Raw genomic sequence first — 23,256 nt, 5'->3', positions numbered from 1 at the left:
TCCTGCCATTGTTCCCACCTGTTTGTACCAGCAATCATTCTCGCTACTTTCATGTCTGTTACTTCTAACTTATGAATAAGATATCCTGAGTCCACCGAGCTTTCGCTCCCGTAAAGCAAAGTTGGTCTGAAAACAGACCGATGTAAAAATAGTTTCGTCTGGGAGCTGACTTCCTTCTTACAGAATACTGCTGATCGCAACTGCGAGTTCACTGCATTAGCTTTACTACACCTTGATTCAATCTCACTTACTATATTACCATCCTGGGAGAACACACAACCTAAATATTTGAAATTATCGACCTGTTCTAGCTTTGTATCACCAATCTGACATTCGATTCTGTTGAATTTCTTACCTACTGACATCAATTTAGTCTTCGAGAGGCTAATTTTCATACCATACTCATTGCACCTATTTTCAAGTTCCAAGATATTAGACTGCAGGCTTTCTGCACAGTCTGCCATTAAGACCAAGTCGTCAGCATAGGCCAAACTGCTTATTACATTTCCACCAAAATGAATCCCTCCCTGCCATTTTATACCTTTCAGCAGATGATCCATGTAAACTACGAACAGCAAAGGTGAAAGATTAATTATAGTGAGAACTTAAATTATTCAATTAATTAATTTAACAGTGTCAAAGCATTATCAGAAAGATTTTCACTGATCAAGAAAGTAAAGATAATGTGAAGTGCATTAATAATGTAAAGTTATGATTTAAAAAAAGGAAACTATTTACCAGCCACGTGATTTAGTGGAAAAGTTTAAATTTAAATTTTGTTAATGATGAATTAAGCAAGGTTCTGCATTCAAGTGTTGTGTAAAGTCAAGGCTGAGTTAGGATGAGGTTTATTCTTTATTTTCAATTGCAGAGCCAGTGGAGGGCTAATTCTGGTTTTTATTTTATTTTTACAGAACAAACCCTTGTCAAAGTGAGTGAAGATCTAAATAATTTAAATTTTGTAATTCAATCCAAGTCATTAACTCCGTGAGATTTATGTTTTGAAAACAGCAAGAATATTTTGTTTGTGATTAATTTAATGCTTACTGGAATATACATGTAATATAGATAAGAAAAGTTTCCACCTTATTAATACCAATTTTATTTATATACGATTAACTTACAGGACCGGTTTCGACTTTTTGAACAGTCATCATCAGCTGTACATTGGTACCTTTACATAAGTCAAATATTGGTTGAATTGCCTTTCAATTGCCATACCAATATTTGACTTATGTAAAGGTACCAATGTACAGCTGATGATGACTGTTCAAAAAGTCAAAACCGGTCCTGTAAGTTAATTGTATATAAATCAAATTGGTATTAATAAGGTGGAACCTTTTCTTATCTATATTACATGTGAACTATCAATACGGAAAATGAAACTAATTAATCAAGATACTGGAATATACGTCAAGCCTGTGGTTTTAAATTTGTTTTTACTTCCTTGTTGTCAATCCTCATTCCTTTAAATACCCCTAAAATAAAGACATCCCATTAACAAACGATCCACTTCAGGATCTCTCGTGCACAGGCTGAGCTTGTCCAGGAAATAAGGGGCAGTAGTGACATCTGTTAACAAATATGAAAATCATGTGTTTTTCATAAAGTTCAGTCTGTCTCCACAAGACTTTACTGCCCTCAGGTGTTTAAGGTGTTGCCTACCACTAGGGAGAGGCCTTATTGATGATGATGATGATAATAATAATAATAATAATAATAATAATAATAATAATAATAATAATAATAATAATAATAATAATAATTTTTAATGAAGCACAATAATTCTCTCTTCTCCCTGGGTGTGTACATGAGGCTGTGTTCTGATACATCTGATTTGGGCTTTGTAAAACCTTCCCTAAAAGGGTGGGAACTGTAATTAGATTATGTGCCTGAAATAACTCTTCCACACTGATTTGAAATCAACTACAAGTGCGAATCAAAAAGTAAGTTTTACACTTCCAAGTTATGGCCATTTATGAAACCACCTACACATAGGCAACACAGCTATGACAACATAAAATGTAAGTTTACTTTTCCACATAGTCCCCAAGAGACTGTAAACATTTCTCGGAACGGTCAACAACTTTTCGATTCTGGATGCGTAGAAATCACCTCCAGCACTATGTAACCATCTGGAGTCAGCTGCTTTCGCCTCCTCATTATTTCGGAATCGTCGTCCACCGAGTCTGGATTGTATGGAGGATGTTGCCGTACCTCCCACTTGAATCGCTGCAGCAGTTCCAACGTTCGGCGGGCCGTGTGAGGTGTTGCGTTATCGTGCAACAAAATTACACCGCACTCAATTTTCCCCGGTGGACAACGATTCCGAAACGACGAGGAGGTGAAAGCAGCTGTCTCCAGGTGGTTACATAGCGCTGGAGGTGATTTCTACGCATCCAGAATCGAAAAGTTGTTGACCGTTGTGGGAAATGTTTACAGTCTCTTGGGGACGATGTGAAAATATTGAACTTACATTGTATGCAGTCATAGCCGCGTTGCCTATGTGTAGGTGGTTTCATAAATGGCCATAACTTGGAAGTGTAACTTACTTTTTGATTTGCCCTCGTAGCTATAATCTAATATAAAATTACCCACATATTCACCTTTCATCAAACATATTAATCAACCCTACACAACTAAAAAGAATGGAAAGTACATATATAACCCCATGGCACTACAGCCCTTGAAGGGCCTTGGCTTACCAAGCGACCGCTGCTCAGCCCGAAAGCCTGCAGATTACGAGGTGTCATATGGTCAACACGACAAATCCTCTCGGCCGTTATTCTTGGCTTTCTAGACCGGGGCCGCTATCTCACCGTCAGATAGCTCCTCAATTCTAATCACGTAGGCTGAGTGGACCTCAAACCAGCCCTCCGGGTAAGAGGCAGGCATGCTACCCCTACACCACAGGGAAAGTACATATATAACAAAGGTAAATCTGAAAGAAAATACTTGAGAAAGCAAGGTCATTTGTAGTGATTGTTCAAACAACAGTGAACAATTATACAGGTGACATGAATTGTGTAACATGCACAAGTTTCAGGAAATGTACCATCCTGATCCCAATCACATTATCTTATAGCCACTTACTGATTTTAACAATTGTATAATAGTATTGCTCACTAAAAAGATGTCCTGGGAAAAATTCACAAAAGTGATAAAAGATAATTATAAAAATGAAAAGAAAATATTATACCGCATATTAAGCAACAGAAAATACATTAAAAGTCATCAACAAAGATGGAAAACCCATGTGGGAAGATAAAGAAGTTTTGAAAGTATGGAAAGGATAGTTCCAAAATCTATATGAAGGACAAAATGAAACAAATGAACCCAAGGAGATAGATGATGATAAACGAAATGTCACCATTACTGTACAGTGGAATGGACATATAAACAATCAGATGAAACAGAAAGAGATCTACAAATGTCGGATGTAGAAAAAGCTGTGTTAGAAATGAAAAATGGCAAAGCTTCTGGAATAGATGACATCACAGTGGAAATGATTCAAGCTACAGGACCTATTGGAATGCAGTAGCTGTATAGAATAATGAAGATAGTATGGACTGACAGACAGATTCCTGATGATTGGACAAGGGCAATTATAGTACCCATTAAAAAAAAAAGGTGTGTCATTGCATGAAGATTTATGAAAAGATAATTTTACAAAAAATCAAAAACAAGATAGATTCACAATTAAGAGAAGAACAACAAGGATTTAGACCTGGAAGATCAACTATTGGTGCCATATTTACAGCTAAACAAGTAGTAGAAAAGAAATTGGAATTTGGGAAAGACATCACAGTTGCATTCATAGATATACAAAAGGTTAGAAGAGAAGAGATACAGTAAGGTCTTTATAGAATGGAATTGCCAAGAGAAATGCAATAACAAATGTCTGAACTGTGTTACAATAGATGGCAAAAATTCGGAATGGTTTAGAACAGACAGAAGAGTTTGACAAGGAAGTGTACTTTCACCAGTGCTCTTTAATATAGTGATGGAAACATTATGAGGAAAGTTCATCAAGGGTCAACAGCAAATGATATGAAAGTCATGGCATATGCAGACGATGTGATGATATGGGAAGAAAATGGACAAAAATACTTGGCAGAGGGCAACTGAAGCAGCAGGCACGGAAATAAGTTTAATAAAAAGTAAGGTAATGAAAATCAGTACAAAAAACTGAAGGATGTTGGGTGTAATGGAAAAATTCTTAAAGCAGTAGATGCTTTTAAAGACCGAGGATGTAAGCTAACTGGGAAAGGAAACATCAAGGAAGAAATTTCGAAGAGGACAGGAAATTGCTCAAAATTGTATTACTATGTATCAGACATAATTAGAAATTGGAAATTACCTACCAAAGCAAAAATCATTATATATAAATCATATTATCTGCCAATATTGACCTATGGATTAGAATGTTGGACCTGGACAAAAGAAAAATATCTGAGTACATTACAAGCAACAGAGATGCGCTTTCTGCAAGAGATCTTGGATAAAACAAGGAGAGAAAAGATAAGAAAAGAAACAATACGAAACTCGCTACCGATCAACCCCCTAAAAGAAACTATGGAGAGAAACAGGCTGAAATGGTTTCACCACGTCAAAAGAATGGGACAAGAAAGATTACCAAGAATAGCTCTGGAATGGACAGAATCTAGAAGAAGACCAATTGGTAGACCACGAGCAAGATGAAGGGATCAGGTGGAGAATGGAGTAAATAAGAGAAGACTACAAAGGAAGACAGTGATAAATGATAGACTGCAGGAAAAAAGAGAAGATTGGAAGAGGCTCTGTGAACAACCTGCATAAGCAGAAATGTACCAAGCAGAAGAAGAAGAAGAAGAAGAAGAAGAAGAAGAAGAAGAACTGTTTACTTTGCAAAAACATGTCCTCTTCCACAAAACTTCTCTACGCAGTGAAAATAGGCTGTAGCCTTAAGGAATATGTGTGAAGTCGTGCATCGCTAGACAAAACTCGCCTGTGCAATCTGAGTTCCCAAGAACAAGTATCAGCTCATCGACACTTTAAAACATTAATTAGTTATAATTGAAGCCATTTTTCTTCAGTTTCAAATTAGTTAATTTATAACTGTGAGTTTCTTCAATCTGTCAAAACTAATTCAGTATAACATAAATTTAGAAAATACCTGAAGGAAAAAAAAAAAACCAACATTTATTAGCAGATAAAACCTGAAAAAGATACCATTAATTAAAAAGAGAGATGTCAACTTGACTTGGCACCTGTTTGTTGTTCATTTCCAATACTTTAAAACATTAAAGTATCAGAAACAGGCAACAGTCAGTGCACCAAGTAGCAAGGCAAGTAAGAACTTGTAGTAAGTCAGACCACTATCAATGACCTCTTTCCCATCATCAACACCTGCTTAAGTAGGCATCTCCTCCAACTTGGCATGGTGGATGCAAACACAACATACACAGACTGGGTAACATCTGTCCTCTCTGGATAGAGGGATCTGCCATGATTACAGATGCCTAGCCTCCATGAAGTTGTTCGGTGAAGAAACCATGCCTTGAATTGTGTGCTGGGTTCATGCTTAAATTTGGATAAATTTAGCACTAGGCAACTTCCCGATACCATAATATTTGCTGCCTGTAAATAGTTTTTACTTCCCAAATACTGTACACACAATATACAAACAATATTCAATATGGAAAACCTTCCGACTTCATCATTTAAGATATTAAATAAATCAGTTCTGAAATAAATGTAATATGGTAATGTACATATCTCAGGGTTGTGACATCTGTACTACCACAACTGATGTCATCTGGGTTTCTTGCATGTCAATTTCCATGACCGATTTTCACTAGAAGGTAGTAGTTAACTACAATCAATGTTCTTATTTTTGAAACCAAAACTGGTTAGAATGTTGACAGAATTTAGCCAAATGGACATCTTATGGATTCAACAAAGTTCTTTTACATGTTCACATAAATAACAAAGCATGCTAAGGAATTTTCCATCTTCAAAAATCCACCGATCTTGACTGAGCTTGAACCTGTAATCTTGTGAACAACAAGCTGGTATGCTATAATTTAACTATTGACAGCTGCTGGTAAATTAAATGAATGGATAATATATTGCTACTGTTAATTATAGGGCTGGTGGGCAACATGCACGTATTCGAGAGGCCATCCTTGTGCAGCAACTAATTTACTTGTCTGATAGGCATGTTTTCTATATGCTATATAACACTCTGACAATAGAACTTGCATATCTACTTATGTAAATACATATCTACTGGCACGATTAGATATTTTTTTAATACAACTTTCTATGCAATGAGAAGAAAAAGTCCCTTACAATTCAAAGATGTGAAAGAGCTTAAACCTGCCAGAGCTCAAGTCCATACCTGCCTGACTGCTGATGTTGGATGCTAACTGAACAGTACTATAGAGACAATGACATCAAAACTGAAAAGTTTCCTAATATTACCCATATCCGATTTGTAACAAAACCACGAAATACATGCAAACCTTGCAGCTTTTATCATAAATGGCAGAGTACTATTTACATTTATACAGGAATATTGAAACAAGACCTCACCAGCTTCAAAATTTACAAATTCTCAAAGTTGCTATTATTCAATCCTTGAAAATGGCCAGTAAATTGTACAGGAGTTGAACCAAAATACACCCAAGGGCTAGTGACATTAAAACTAATGGGTGTTGAATTCGCAATTTTAGATGTTAAATTATTGTTTCTAATAAAAGCTACTGGTATAATAAAATATTTCTGACTACTACAAATGTGGTATTCCATCCAAGTAGTAAAGGGCAAACTCTGCAAAGGCTTGTTTTGAGAAAAATCAGTTTTAAAAGATTTCTGTGTAAGTCAAACTCAGTAACAGATTGTCTACCCAAGTTTCTGTATTATTATTTATATGGATTTAGATCTTATAGTTTAAAGCATGTACAAATAAATCTGTAAAATTCAAAACTTACAGGAACTAAAAAGAAGAGGCTAGCTGGTGATATTATATAAAATTGAGAGAGATAAGTTAATTATGGTTAATGATTCTCTTTGGCTTAGCACTATATATGAGGTTAAGGTCAGTCTCTCTCTCGTTCCTAAACAATGGTTAATGCTACAAAAACATACTGTAAGTACAAGGAAGGGACATACCAGGGTAACTGTGCATCCTCCAAAACCACCACCAGTCATGCGAGAGCCTAGAACTCCATTCACCTCGATGGCTGCATCCACCAAGCAATCCAACTCTGGACAAGATACTTCGAAGTCGTCCCTTAATACAATGACCATCACCAAATATGAAAACTATATTGTTAATCAAAGCCATTTAATATATTAGTGCCCTTTCACATCAAATATGTAAGTTACAGAAAGACTGATCCTATACAATGTGGTTCAGGAGGAATATTAAATAAGTAAGGAGGCAGTAATATGGACCATATGAAGTATAAACATGTGTCCAATTTGCAATGGGTGTTGAATTAGTCGGAAACAAATGACAAGCACCCTGGACCCATTGCAGCTGTTACCTGATGGTATTTGGTAATGCATGTGCTATGAACAAAGTCACCTACATTTATACATACTGATTATACCAATATGGTATTTGTTTATAAGTTTTGTAATGGGACTTCTGTAGCTGCTTTTAAAGAATACCGCTGACAAACTATACATACTAATGCCAAGAGCACTGAAAAGTGTATTAAAGACAGTGGTAGGTTTTCTTTGAACATGTAGTGTGAACTGTTCCGAAGGATGTAAGTCTGTGCATCAATAATTTATTTGGGTTGAACTGTTGCACATTATGTAGGGGTTTTACATCAACAAATACATCACTATGTCATCTGCGGGTCTTTAATAATTTTTGTAAGGTCATTCTTATGCAAATGAAGCACACACATTGCACACTGAACACACGTTTGTACTTCAAACAGCCTATCCATGCTCTACTACTCCTGAAACAGCCCATATACACATCAATATTATTATTATTATTATTATTATTATTATTATTATTACTTGTATAACTTTTCAATACATGGAATACAAAATAAAATAAACTACAGTTTAAAATTTAAACTCTGGACATATTCAATTGCGATGAAGTCTTTTGGATCTTCTGAGTAAATGTGAAAGAAATGCTCCTGGGTGACATGATGAACAGTTTGTCTATCAGCCCCACATTCTCACTGTGGAGAAAAAATTTTCTACCATTTGAACAGGACATCCCTACATACCCCGTGGTTAGTCTGTAGTAACTTTGTGTGGCTATTTCTAGCTGAGTGCAGCCCTTGTAAAGCAGACCCTACAATGAGAGTGGGCGGCATCTGCCATGTGTAGGTAACTGCGTGTTATTGTAGTGGAGGATAGTGTTATGTGGATAGTGCGAGTTGTAGGGATATTGGGGACAGCACAAACACTCAGCTCCCAGGCCAGTGGAATTAACCAATGAAGGTTAAAATCCCTGACCTGGCCGGGAATCGAACCCGGGACCCTCTGAACTGAAGGCCAGTACGCTAACCATTCAGCCAACAAGTTGGGTTAGTCTGTATATGATTAAGTTCTAACCAAACTCCTCTAGGTAGATCAAAACCAGGAATACATTCTGTGAGCAAGGTAAATGAGGAAGATATAAAGACAAGAATACTTGCCATTTCTGGGGCCATTGTTTGTTCAGGTCTTTACCTAGTCCAAGCAAATGATGACTTGAATGTAGTCTGCTAATACACATGCCACTGAAATCTTCATAAATGAGCAGCTGTCAGTTGTGAAGTATCTTACGATATTCACAAATAAGAGCTTTAATAATCTTAATGTTACTTGCTTTATGTCCCACTAACTATTTTTATGGTTTCAAGAGATACCAATGCGCCAGAATTTTGTCCTGCAGGAGTTCTTTTACGTGCCAGTAAATCTACCAACATGAGGCTGATGTATCTGAGCATCTTCAAATACCACTAGACTTAGCCACGATCGAACCTGCCAAGTTGAGATCAGAAGGCCAGCACCTCAACCATCTGAGCCACTCAACCAGGCAATAAGAACTTTCCGCCTGCAAGGATGTGGCGAAGGGATATGGCTTAAGATAAGGAGTGCCTGTAATTGGGGGGGGGGGGGACTCTCTATAGTTTCTATGACAAATTGCATGGAGTTATTCAGCTGCATATCTTCTTCCTTCCATTCTGGTTGTGGCATCATATGCAATCATTAACCCAGCTCAAGGGAGAAAGGGTCACCTTCCCTGTTCTCCACTTAAGTAATTCTTGCCTGGCGCATCCACGCTGTGGGGAAGAGGGATCTCTAAGGGCTAAGGGAGTAAACCCCGAAAGAAAATCCTCACCTGTGTTAGGCCTAGCAAGTCAACAGTTGAGTATGAATATACTGCTTTCAAACCTAAAACAAACCTCGGATGGAAGAATAAATTAAATACCGGATATGACAGTTCTTCTCCTACCGTCCAAATTTATGATGGCCAAAAGCCTGATGCTCATCGGAGATACCAGAAGACACAAAACCCTCCCAAGAAAGAGCGACTGAATATTGGTACACTCAATATCCTTACTCTCACCAACAAAATAATATGAAGAACTTGTGGATCTTATGGAGAGGCGTAACCCCAAGATATTGGGATTGAGTGAGACAAAATGGAAAGGATATGGGAAGAAGCCCTTGAGAAATGGATATGTGCTGTACTGGAGTGGGAACAATGATGAATCCAAAAATGGAGTTGGCTTCTTCCTTCATAAAGATATAGACAGATGTCAAATGTGTGACTGATAGGATCATCCAGATGAGACTAAGTGTTGGTAATGCACATCAAACTCTCCTGCAAGTATATGCACCACAGACAGGATGTACCACAGAAGAGAAAGAGCAATTCCTTATCGAACTTGAACAAATAACAGAGGAAAAAACAATCATTATGGGTGATCTGAACGCTCAAGTTGATAAAGAAAGACTAGACTGTGAAAACATCGTTGGCCCCCATGGCTATGGTAACAGAAACTCTGAAGGAGAGAACCTGATTGATTTCTGTGTGCAAAACAAGTTAACCATTCAGAACACATGGTATCAGAAGAGGGATAGCCATAAAATAACGAGATACAGCTGGAATGGAAAGCTCAAGACTATGATCGACTTCATCATCACTGATAGAAAAGCGGTCAGTATGTTACAGATGTTAAAGTCATACCCAGCGAGTGCCTAGATAGCGACCATCAGCTATTAATCGCTGACCTAGAAGATGTTCGTGTGCCCAAAATTAAACAAAAGAAAATGCCAAAGATTAAGACATGGCTGTTGAAGGACATGGAGAAGAAAGGAAACTATGAAGCAAGGATAACAGCTAAATTACCCAAAACTGAGAAAGGGGGAGTAGAAGAAGAATGGTCCTTATTCAAAGAAACCCTTGTAAAATAAGCCACGGAAATTTGTGGAAAAACAAGTGCCACACCAAAAGAGAAGGAAACACTTTGGTGGAATGAGCGAGTGAAGACAGCAGTAAAAGATAGAAATATACTGAAAAGAAAATTAGACCTCGAAAACAGAAAACAGATGATAGACGAAATGAATTAGAAATTGAACATCTAGCACAGGAATACTGGAAAAAGGAACTGGCTGTAAAAAGACTGATTCAGGAAGAAAAGGAAAAGTGCTGGGATGACTTTACTACAAGGATAGAGGAAGACTGTCAAGGAAGTAAACAGTGCAAGTACAAAAAGTACAAGTACAAAATAGTAAACAGTAAAAGAAATGAAAATATAAACATCCTTGCACTGGAAACAGACAATGGTAGCTTAATACAAACAGAGGAAGGAATCAGGGATGAAATGAAGAAGTACTTCAACATGCTGTTAAATGGAGATAGGAACAACACCACCACCAATGATTGTAGTGTAAATGAAGCCAAAAACAACAAATACCCATTAACATGGCTTGAGGTAGAAACAGCACTAAAGAGCATGTGAAATGGGAAGTCCCCAGGCTTTGATGATCTCAGCTCAGACATGATAAAGGCAGCTGGAATACCAGGCTTGAATTGGCTATATAGAGTGTTATCAGTGATTTGGGAAAGTAACAAAATTCCAGAAGATTGGAGTAAAGGAGTCATCATCGCACTGTTCAAAAAGAGCAACCGACGGAAATGTGGAAATTACAGAGGCATCACGCTGTTGTCACACTCACTGAAGCTGCTGGAAAACATCATAGAAACAAGACTTAGGAAGATAGTGGAACCTTTGCTTGAGGAAGAACAACACGGGTTCAGGAAAGGTCGAAGTACTGTGGATCTTATCTTTGCAGTAAAGATGCTGACAGAAAAGTACTGGGAATACGGAAGAAATCTTGTGATTGCATTTGTGGACATTGAAAAAAGCATATGATAGTGTTCCTCGAAACAAGATATGGGAATGTCTGGAAGACCTAAAGGTGCTAAAGTACTTAATTGACAAAGTCAAGATGCTATACTAGAAGTGCTACAGCTGTGTCCAGATAGGCAACGGACGATCAAAATGGTTTGAAACAAAGAGAGGTGTCCAACAAGGAAGTGCTCTATCACCACTCCTGTTCGTAATAGTAATGGACAAGGTCATCAAATCTATCAAGAAAATGGACAGTGAACCAAACACCCTGGTATTTGCTGATGATGTGCTTTTATGGGGAGAGACAGAAGCTGCCCACTTCAAGTACCTCGGAAGCACAATCTCAAAAGACAACACTGTTAGGCAGGAAATACTCAGCAGGACACAGAAAGCATCGAACTTCTACAGTCAGAAATCTTCTCTGGGACTGCAAAATACCACAGAAAGTGAAAACAATCATGTACCACACTTACTTCGTACCAATCCTCATGTACGGTTTAGAGACATATACCCTACTAAACAAAGACTTCAGTAGAATCCAAGCAACTGAAATGAGATTCATTAGAACCATGAACCAAACAACCAGAAAGGACAAGATCAGAAATGAAGTGAATAAGAAAGTAGCTGGTATTGAGGTTCCTATTATCAGTGTCGTAAAGAAATGCAGACTTCAGTGGTATGGGTACATAATGAGAATGAACAGGGAAAGACCTGCCAGAAAATATTTCAACCTTAATCTCATAGGAAGAAGACCACATGGAAGACCAAGAAAATGTTGGATACAGACTGTAAGATCAGATGTGGAGGAGAGACAATACAAATGGGAGGATGTACTGGATTAGAAGATGTATGAAGACAGAAGGAGATGGCAAGCACTTGTACACCACACCTGGGAAACTGGAGTTGGGAAATGATGATGATGATGATGATATCTTCCTTCTTCATGTAAGTGGCATTTAGCAAAACTGATGCACAGCACTCAGCTGCAGAGTACGCAAGTCCAAGGGCCAAGCAGCAAAGATTTGTAGCACTTGAAGCCAATGTTGTTCCACGTAGTTTCTGGAGGATGCTGTTTTGAGTCTTGAGCTCAGCAATGTTATTGTTAGAATGCTGTTTAAAAGACAGTGTTGTATTGAGTGTAATATCCAGGTATTTGGGATATGTACTGTTCACTATATGGTGTTACTGGAGTATTTGAAGGTCTCAGTTTGCCATTCTATAACTAAGATACAAACTTATTACAGTTTTTCCATGCCTTGTTGGAGCCTCCACAGGCAAAAACAATTTTCAAGTATGGTTAACTCCTTCGTGAGTATATGCTCTGTAGTCTCTATATTTGTGTCCTGAGCAGCCATTGCCCAGTCATCAGCATATCCAAACTTAAGACATGTCTGAGATGTACAAACTACCTTCAGACTACCTTGGGGTAGTCCAGTGTTGACCTTCTTATGCACAATTGCATTATTACTAGGGCCTGGATTTTGATGACTTTGAATATTTTTCTGATGATGATGGAACAGTAGTCTGTTGAAAATAAATGTGACTATTCCAAGAGGAATGAACTGAAAACCATTTTTATACTTTTTTTCCATTTCTCTTGGACAGGAATTTTTTTACCATTTACATACAATTTTAAGCCCATTTTAAAGAAAAATTCATATTTTTGTCATATTTAGCTGATTTTGATGCATCATACTACAATATCAGTAAAAATTAATTTGTATAATCTTTAAATCAAACTGATTCACAATTCTTGGAAATCTGGTGACAATAATTCTTCTCCCCTACATATATTTCGAACTTGGATTGATCTAACTGCAAGTAAGTGAGAGAGAGTGCCTTGGTTGCATGGTTATAGTTTCCTATTTAAGGGTTTTACCAAACAGTGCATTTCATTAACATTCCATTCTATATTAATGCATTTTCCATTCAGTATTTCACATGTCTTGTGTCAGTTTGGTAGTGTTCAATTTTAACTCCAACATGCTGAAAGTAAAACAAAGGGCTTCTACAAAAATTAAAACTTTGCTTCCGATTACAGGGATGCTGTTTTTTTCAAGCAACAATAGAATTCTCTACAGCAAAATTTGTGACGAGAGTTTCTGCAGAGAAAAGATTCGCAATCGATTGAGTAGAGACAAACATAAGCAAGGCCTTGAAGCACAGGGCAAAAGGCAAAAGCAACAGATGCTTCTTGGACAATGTAGTAAAAAGTGAAGACAATAATAATGTTATTGGCTTTACGACCCACTAAGTACATATTTCAGTTTTTTGAGACACCGAGGTACCAGAATTTAGTCCCACAGGAGTTCTTTTACTTGTCAGTAAATCTACCACCATGAGGCTGACATATTTGAACACCTTCAAATACTACCGGACTGAGCCAGGATCAAACCTGAAGATTTACATAAAACTTTTGTTTTGGCAAGCATTCCATTTAATAAATTAAATAATAATGTATTATGAGATTTTCTGGAGAAGTACCTCGGAAGGTCTTATTCCATATAAGTCAACGATAAGGAAAAATTATATTGAAAGGTCTTATAACAAGACAATATACAAAATCACAACAAATATGGACAATGAAAACATTTGGGTCTTAATGGACAAGACCATGGATTCTATGGGTTGCTACGTTGTGAATATTGTTGGAGTGATGAATGAAGAAAACAGTGGGGGAATTTTTCTTCTAAATTGTAAAATCTTGGAGAGGACAAACTACTCCACCATTTTGATAAAAAAAAATGAATTATGTGTTGCCTAATGGTGTTACCATTTGTCACAGATGCAGGACCATGTATGGTTAAAGCAGCAAACTCCCTGAAGACACTGCACTCAAAAATAGTACATGTAACCTGCTTGGCACATGCTTGCTTTGGAGCTGCAGAAGAAGTAATGGGTATAGACTAATAGGAAATGTGAAGAAAGTTTTTCTGAAATCACCTTCTTGTCTCAAGAAATTCCTCTTCCATCACCTCCAGTGCTCATTAGGTAAGGAACCTGGCCGGGTGCTTGTGTTCATTAATGTGAAAAAATAATCATAAACTCACTTAACAGTAACAGTAAAGCATCCATTAAAATTTCCCAAGACCAGTTCTCTAATTCAGAAATGGAAGGTAAATTGGCGTATTTATGATCAAATTTTGAATTTCTGTCAGTTATCATCACACCTTTGGAAAAATGTGGCCCCATGAATGACAAATCAAATAGACCTAGTGATGTCAGTTCAAAGTAAACTAAGTTGCAAGCAAGATGAAGTTGGTGAGCTTGTGTTTCATAAAATGGAACAGTTTTGAAGAAGAACAGTAGATTTGACACAATGTGCAAGACTGCTGATGTTCTGTAAGGAAAGAAGTACTCCCTTGATGATGCAGAAGAAGAACTGGAATCTGCCAATATTTACTGCTCGTTCAGTTGACAATTGCCAGTCCTTCACAGCTGAAAATTTATGGAAGGTGTTCATAATAATGATAATTTTATTGGCTCTGTATCCCCATAACTACTTTTAGAGTTTTCGGAGACTCTGAGATGCCGGAATTTAGTCCTGCAGGAGTTCTTTTACATGCCAGTAAATCTACCGACACGAGGCTGATGTATTTGAGCACCTTCAAATACCACTGGACTGAGCCAGGATCGAACCTGCCAAATTGCAATCAAAAGGCCAACACCTCAACTGTCTGAGCCACTCAGCCCGGCCAAGGTGTTCATAACTTACTGTAATGCTGCGTTGACTGAAAAATAATAATTCGTCGTATTGTGTACCAAGATCAAAATAAAGGTAATTTTGAAGTCATTTTTAGGTCATTTTAAATTGATTTTAAGGTCACCTTTAAATCATTTTTAGGTCATTAAGATCTGGGCCCTAGTTATTATCCATAACTTAGAAAAATCTGTCGCTCAAAATGTTATTAATGAGGTATTGTCAAAAAACATGAGGTCAGATCACTTGAAGTTCATGAGATGTACTATCAAGAAACATGGGATTACTTGAAGAGGTTTGTATACTACACATTCTTTCCACACAATGTTGTATTAAGCTTTGATATCAATGAAAGCTACCAAAGTTTTTAGTTGGTCATGGAATCCAGCCTCAAAATGGGTGCAGCTTTATCCAGGTTGAATCCTATTTAAGATAATTCTCTACACAAGTTTGTAGCATATACTCAACAACACAATTGGTCTAATGATCTCTGATAGATCAGCAGATTTCCCAGGTTTCAAGACAGATTTTTTTGTTTTTTTGTTTTTGTTTGAATGAATGAGGCAATCTGTTGGATTTTAGCAGACCTGTAGCAAACCTGGCCAGCCAGAATTTAGAACAGCTGGTCAGGAATTCTGGATGGATTCCTTCAAACCCTGGAACTTTCTCCACACTGACATCCTTCATTACTGCACTGATTTTGTCTACTGAGAATCGATGAGAATTGTTCGAGTCAGGTTTATCAGAGGTCTTTAGAATATTTAGTTGTTTCTTAATATATTGAGGGTGCTGCTTGTCATGAGGTGCTCGTGACATAGAAAGTATGTGTACAGCAATCTTGTCTGGAGTCACTACAGGTTTACCTTCTTCTTCTTAAGACGCCGTCTCCGAGCGGAGGTTGGTGATCCACGTAACTAGTTCTGATCTTGACAGCGCAGAATGGAATGCCATTTCTGAAGTACAGCAGTGCCATCTTCGAAGGTCTTTCAGCCATGAATTTCTTCTTCTGCAAACAGATCTCTTCCCCTGTATCTTCCCTTCAATAATAAGCTGTAATAACTAATACCTCTCACCTCTCATGATATGTCCTAGGTATTGCATTTTCCTCTGTTTTATGGTGAGCAGAAGTTCTTTTTGCTTTTTCATCTGACGAAGGACCTTGGCATTTGAGATTTTCATTACCCAGGATATCCGCAAGAGACGGCGATACAGGAACATTTCGAAGGCATCAATACGTTTTTCTATGATTGGATCCAGAGTCCAGCTTTCACATCCATATAGGAGAACAGAAAATATATAGCAGCGGATCATACGAATTCGTAGTTGGAGACTGAGATCTGACCTCACAAAGAATTTCTTCATGGTAATGAATTGTTTCCTGGCCTGCTCAATTCTGGATATTATCTCCCGTTTGGAGTTACACTGGTCATTCAAGATGTTACCCAGATATTTGAGAGAAGACACTTGCTCAACTATTTTATTTTTTATTGTGAGATTTGTCCAAATTGTCTTCTTAGAGAACACCATCAGTTTCGTTTTTGAGGGGTTGACATATAACCCAAACTCTTCACTGTGCTGAACTAAGGAGTTTATCATGCACTGAAGGGCAGGCATGTCATCAGCTATGACAACAGTATCATCTGCATATCTGATATTGTTGATGATTTTCCCGTTAATTTTGATCCCACCATAGTCTTCCAACGTTTCTTTAAAGATTGCCTCTGAGTAAATGTTAAACAACAGAGGTGACAGTACACAACCCTGGCGGACGCCCTTCCTGATCGAAGCAGTTTCGACATTTGCAAACTGATTCCAGTACAGGTTACTGATTATACGTAAGTCACCGGAGTCAATACCTGTTGATCTCAGAATCTCTATCAGCTTATTGTGCCTGACACAATCAAAAGCATTTTTATAGTCTATAAAACAGACATAGACATCAACATTCATATCTCTGCACCTCTGTAACAAAACATTTAACGAGAAGAGTGCCTCACGTGTACCAACGCCATTTTGGAAACCGAACTGATTCTGATCCATGTGGGATTCACATTTTTTGTATATTCTAGTGTGAATGATTCGCAAGAATATTTTGAGCACGTGAGACATCAAACTTATCATACGATAATCATCGCACTGAGACGAGTTAGGCTTCTTCGGTAGTGGTATGAAGGTTGATTTCAGCCATTCTGATGGTATTTCTCCTGATACATATATTTGATTGAATAATGATGTTAATATATTGAGGCCGGTAGATTCCTGTTCTGTTATTACTTTGAGAACTTCAGTGTACACACCATCAGGTCCAGTTGCTTTACCATTCTTTTGAAGTTTAACGGCATGTACAACTTCGCTTTTTGTTATTTCAGGGCTATTTTCATTTATTCTCTTGTCAGGTGAAGGAGGATCATTTCTGTCATCTTTGAAGAGATTTTCTATATATTCCTTCCATCGTTTGAGTTTCCCTTCCACACCCAAGATGATTTCATTATTGGCATCTCTCAAAATTTGACCATATCGTCTCCGTTTCAAACCAGCAAGTTCTTTCACTTTCTTATGCAAGTTAAAATAGTCGTGCTTCTCTTGAAGGATCTCAATTTCTTTACATTGTCTGTCATCCATAATTCTCTGGCTTCCCTGCACTTTCTGCGTACAGCTTTGTTTAGAATTTTGTACTGAATGTGATGTGTATTTTTTTTGCTTTCTCCTTTCATCCACAGACTACTAAATTGGTTTCTCCTAGTTTTCAAAGAAAAGACCATGCCTTTCCACTCGAATGCTTAACATCCAGAGATTCTACAGTTTCTATACATTTTCTCTTTCTGGAGTTATGTAAGCTGTACAATAACTCATCTGCAATTTATTGTTCTCAACTCTCTAGAAATTCTTGGTATAAACTTTCACTGTCCTTAGACCATCCAGGGATATATTCCTTTCTGTATCCTCTAGAAATGTGTTTCTTGGCTGCTGAAAGTATGGCACCAACAAATCTATTGTAATATCACATGTGAGTGGTATCTACCATATACACTTTATTATTTATTATTTGTCTTACGTCGCACTGACATAGACATGTCTCATGGTGATGATGGGTGGCTAGGAGAGTGCTAGGATTAGGAAGGAAACATCTGTGGCCTTAACTAAGGTACAGCTCCAGAGGTTGTTTTGTGTGAAAATGGGAAACCATGGAAAACAATCATCAGGGCTGCCAACAGTGGGGTTTGGACCCATCATCTCCTAAATTCAAATCAACAGCTACCTGACCCAAACAGTGCAGCCAACTCGCTTGGGCTTAATACACTTATCCATATCAACAGAGGAAGCTTTCCAGTCAACCTTTCCTAAATTCCAGCATGACTGGAGTATTTGGGCACCAATTTCAAAGATCAAAGGTTGATGCTAGCTGTGAGGAAAATCTGGAAGAACTTGTAATGTGGTGAGGAGAGATGAAGCCTATAATTTATTGCTCTTGCATGGATCTGTATCGTACTCCCATTTCCAACCAGTGGATTTAAATGTATCCCTGTCTTTTGCATCAATGGCAAGGTGTACATTATTGTCTTCAGCCCAGCTCGTAAGGTTTTCCCAATTTTTATTAGTATTTGTTCATGGTGTGGATTACTGTAGCCATGTCCTTGTTCGTCAACCATAGGCAACGGCTGAGTGGCCTAGAAAGTGGTCCTGAGAGTCAGGATACCAGTTGCTATGGAATGGGACTGGTCATCTCAGACATATACTATTCTGAGTCATGGCCTTCCTTGTGCTGAGGCAGCTAGGACTATACAATCCACTGTGGTCCCCAACCCATTAGAGGAGACATCCGCACTGGGACTATTTGTAAGTAAGGGTACTATCCGGCTTCACAGAAATTTTAACAAGCACGCTCAGAACATTTTAAGTAAGCCTCGGACCTATGGGAGTCCCACTTCCATTTGACAAATGGGAGATTCACTGGAAGAAACTTGGCAAATGAAATGGAATTCGATGGGGAGCTATTAATATTAATGAGGCTTATGTAAGAAAGAAACAAAGAAGGAAAGTAGAACTGGCTGAGTCAACAAAGATAATGCATCTGGATGTGTTAGGAGTTAATGATATTCGGGTAAGGGCAAATAATGAGGAAGAGAGAAGTAATTTTCACAGGCGTTAAAAAGGGAAGAGCAGAATGTGGAGTAGGACTGTTCATCAGGAATATTATTACATGCGACACAGTTTCTATTAGGCACGTAAATGAGCGCATGATGTGGCTAGATTTGGCAGCTGGAAGAATTAGGACTAGAAATGTCTCAGTGTACTTGCTATGTGAGGGTGCAGATAAGGAGGGAGTTGACAAGTTTTATGAAGCTTGAGTGACATCGTAGCCAGGGTCAACAGTAAGAACAAGATAGTGGTAATAGGTGATTTCAATGCGAGAATTGGAAATAAAACTAAATGATATGGCAAGGTGATGGGTAAATGTGGGGAATATATGAAAGCTAATAGAAATGGGAATCATTTACTGGACTTCTGTGCTGGTATAGGATTAGCAGTTACGAATATATTTTTTAAGCGTAAGCTACACATGGGAGGGTAGGAGTACCAGATCCATAAGAGACAATATCATAACCGACACTGAATTCAGGAAATTGGTCAGGAATATATGGGTATGCCAGGGATTTTTTAATGATATGGACCTCTGCCTGATCTGTAGTGAATTAAGCAACTCTAGGCCTACGAGAGTGAATTAAATCCATTTGCAGATGAATAAGGGTAGAAAATCTCCAGAACGAGGAAATTTGACAGAAGTACATGGATATGATTAGTGAAAATTTCCAAACAATGGACAGTAAACAGGTTCCGGATATGGAAAGAGAATGGGTGGCATACAGGGATGCAGTAATAGAAACAGCAGAGAATGCCTAGGAACAAGTGTGTGTAAAGATGGGAAAAAGCAAACATCTTGGTAGAATGATGAAAAGAGAACAGCTTGTTAACTATAAAGAAGGCATACAAGAAATGGCTCCAAATAAGAACAATCAGACAGTGAATTATATGTAGAGGAAAGAAACAGAGGGAAACAAATAATTATTAAATTCAAGAAGAGGTTGTGGGAAGATTTTGGTAATAACCTGGAAAGGTAGATCAAGTAGCAGGGAAACCTCTCTGGACAGTACAGTAATAACAAATCTTAGAGAGGGAGGAAAAATGGAAATGAATAGTGTTTTGGGAAAATTGGGTGAACTCATTGTAGATCCCAAAGAATCACTAGACAGATGGAAGGAAAATTTCGTAAATTTCTCAACTTAAAAGGAAATCTTTCAGATGATGTTGCAAACAACCAAGCTTACGGGGTGGAGGACAATAATGTTAGTGAAGTTATGCCTGAGGAAGTGGAAAGAATGGTAAATAAACTCCATTGTCATAAAGCAGCAGGAACAGATGAAATTAGACCTGAAATGGTGAAATATAGTGGGAAGCCAGGAATGAAATGGCTTCATGGAGAAATAAGATTAGCATGGAATGTTAGTAAGGTACATTCTGATTGGACGAAAGCAGTAATTGGACCTATCTATAAGCAAGGGAACAGGAAGGATTGCAACAACTATAGAGATACGAGGGCAAGTCAATAAGTATCTGCAAATTTACTCTAATTGTCTTTAGGTTGACTCTATGACATTGTGTGCTCACCAGCCGCTAGATGGCACCATTGTCTACATCTGTGGTAGGTTTCAGCATTATCAAATCAGTACAGCTTGTGCTGTTGCGACGTAAAGATGGCTGAGCCGCTCTCTGTTTGCACCAAGAAAGAACAGCATTCCATAATTTGTTTTTTGTGGTCTGAGGGTGTACCAAGAGCAGAAATTCATAGAACAGTCACTCATCTGTTATTCAGGATCATATCACGCACTTGTTCAATATTGGCATCAGTTACGGCTGCAGATGGACACCTAGATCTTTCCTCATCCTTCACGCTCGTGCGACCTCTTCTGAACGATTCAATGTGCTGGTAAACACTTCACTGTGGCAAAACATTGTCCCCATATTGTACAGAAAGTCTTCTATGCATTTCCACACCTGGTACACCCTCAAACCACAAAAAATGGATTACACAACGCTGTTCTTCCTTGGTGCAAACAGAGAGTGGCATAGCCATCTTTACTTAGACACAGCGCAAGCTGTACTGATCTGATAATGCTGAAACCTACCACAGGCATAGACAACAGTGCCATATAGCGGCTGGTGAGCACACAATGCCATAGAGCCAACCTAAAGACAATTAGAGCAAAATTGCTACTTATTGATTTGCCTACGTATTTCATTGATCAGTATTCCAGGAAAGATGTTCACTGGTGTGGTTTCAGGTCACAGAAAGGCTATCAGGATCAGATTTTCAGTATGTGCCAGGTAATTGGAAAATGCTATGAAAGGGATAAACAACTATGCTTATGTTTTGTAGAACTAGAGACGGCATAATTATGACAGAGTACGAAGGGAAAGATGTTCACCATACTGGGGGACTATGGGATTAATGGTAGGCCTAGATTAAATGCAATCAAAGGAATTTATATACACAACTGAACTGCAGTGAGAATTGATGGTATAATGAGTTCTTGGTTCAAGGAACATATAGGGGTTAGTCAAGGCTGTAATCTTTCACTTTGTTGTTCATAGTTTACATGGATCACCTACTGAAAGGTATTAAGTGGTAGGAGGAATTCAGTTATATGAAAATGTAGTAAGCAGTTTGGCCTATGCCAACGAATTGGTCTTAATGACAGGTTTTGCTGAAAGTCTACAGTTTCATATCTTTGAACTTGAATAATAGGTGTAATGAGTATAATATGAAAATTAGCCTTTCCAAGACTAAAATGATGTCAGAAGGTAAGAAATCTAGGAGAACTGAATGTCTGGTTGGGAATACAAAGCTAAAACAGGTAGATCATTTTAAGTATTTGGTATGTTAGTTTTTTTTTTAATTTTCTTTTTTTTACAATTGGCTTTAGGTCTTATGGTGGCAATGGGATAGGAAAGGGATAGGAGCAGGAAGGAAGTGGCCATGGCCTTAATTAAGTTACAGCCCCAACATTTGACTGGTGTGAAAATGGGAAACCATGGAAACCCATCTTCAGCGCTGCCAACATTGAACTCACTTTCTCCTGAATGCAAGCTGATAGCTACATGACCCAAACCACTTGCTTGGTCCCAAAGAGTTTAAATGGAAAAATAAAACAGTATTTTCCATGCTTTGTATTTGTACAAATTCATGCACTAATTATTATTACTTATTTCATTTTGTATTTATTTGCTGTATGGTCAAAATAAATAAAAGTCAAGCTGTAGATTCTGTGAAGATAAATTCTGGAGCATTCATTATTACCACAGAGTGAAATACTTACCTGAGTGAAATGTGACTTTCTGTCATCAATTTTCCAAATTGCTCATAATTTCCCGATTGAAGTGCTTGGGCAGCTTCGACTGTTCTCTTATTTTCTCGAATAACATGTCGTGCACGGCGAATGATGACATCATCAAGACCAACATCCTTCAACACTATGATGGAAAAAAGAGTTAGCCAGAAAAAAAAGAGATATCTGTAAAAGCAAACAGTCATGTAATAATAATAATAATAATAATAATAATAATAATAATAATAATAATAATACACAATTATCAACTATCAAAGTACAATCCTGTTATCCAATATGTATATATATTTATTGAACGAATCAATGACTTTCTGCAATTACGGGTTGCCACAATGGACAAAGTAAAGCATATCAGGATAGATAATGTTTTTATCACATAGAAACATAACGATGATATGGATTTTTTAGGTTATGGAGGTCCGAACAGGTGAGATTTCAGGATTTGTACAGATCCACGTATGGTGGTGGTAACTATTTTTTTGATGCTGTTCATAGGCAGGTCGAACTTCTTCCAGAATTCTACGAACAAGGCAGGTATTGTGCCACGAGCACCAATCATTAGGCCGATAATCTCTACTTCATTCAGCTGGTATTTATTTTTGTAGAACAGAATGGTAGGCACGTAAACATTCTGCTTTTCAAGATGAACTTCAGTAGACTGGCCGATGTGGTGCTCGAATCGGATGGTCGGATCGATAATGAAGCCTTTCTTGTCGTTATCTTTAAAAGCAAGTATGTCAATTTGTCTTGTACTCCCTGCCATAGACAAACCGTGGACTTCATATAC

At 37.8% G+C, this 23,256-nt stretch overlaps 1 protein-coding gene across 9 annotated transcripts in view; it reads right to left on the bottom strand.

Annotated features, from left to right (window-relative positions):
* The window catches only part of LOC136876361 (galactokinase), a 323,016-nt gene that overhangs the window by 114,311 nt on the left and 185,449 nt on the right, over positions 1-23,256 (bottom strand). For 8 of the 9 annotated variants that reach the window (XM_068228397.1, XM_068228395.1, XM_068228398.1 and 5 more), the window contains 2 exons: positions 22,440-22,593; positions 7,156-7,276 (listed from right to left, as the gene is read on the bottom strand). In XM_068228397.1, the coding sequence (XP_068084498.1) occupies positions 7,156-7,276; positions 22,440-22,593 (275 nt within the window). The remainder of the gene's footprint in view (positions 1-7,155; positions 7,277-22,439; positions 22,594-23,256) is intronic. The other variant, XM_068228400.1, reaches the window with a different exon arrangement.

This window comes from Anabrus simplex, chromosome 6, assembly GCF_040414725.1.
Source record: "Anabrus simplex isolate iqAnaSimp1 chromosome 6, ASM4041472v1, whole genome shotgun sequence".
Classification (NCBI taxonomy): domain Eukaryota; kingdom Metazoa; phylum Arthropoda; class Insecta; order Orthoptera; family Tettigoniidae; genus Anabrus; species Anabrus simplex.
Note: the sequence above shows the minus strand (reverse complement) of the source record. Positions and strands in the feature narration are given on the sequence as shown.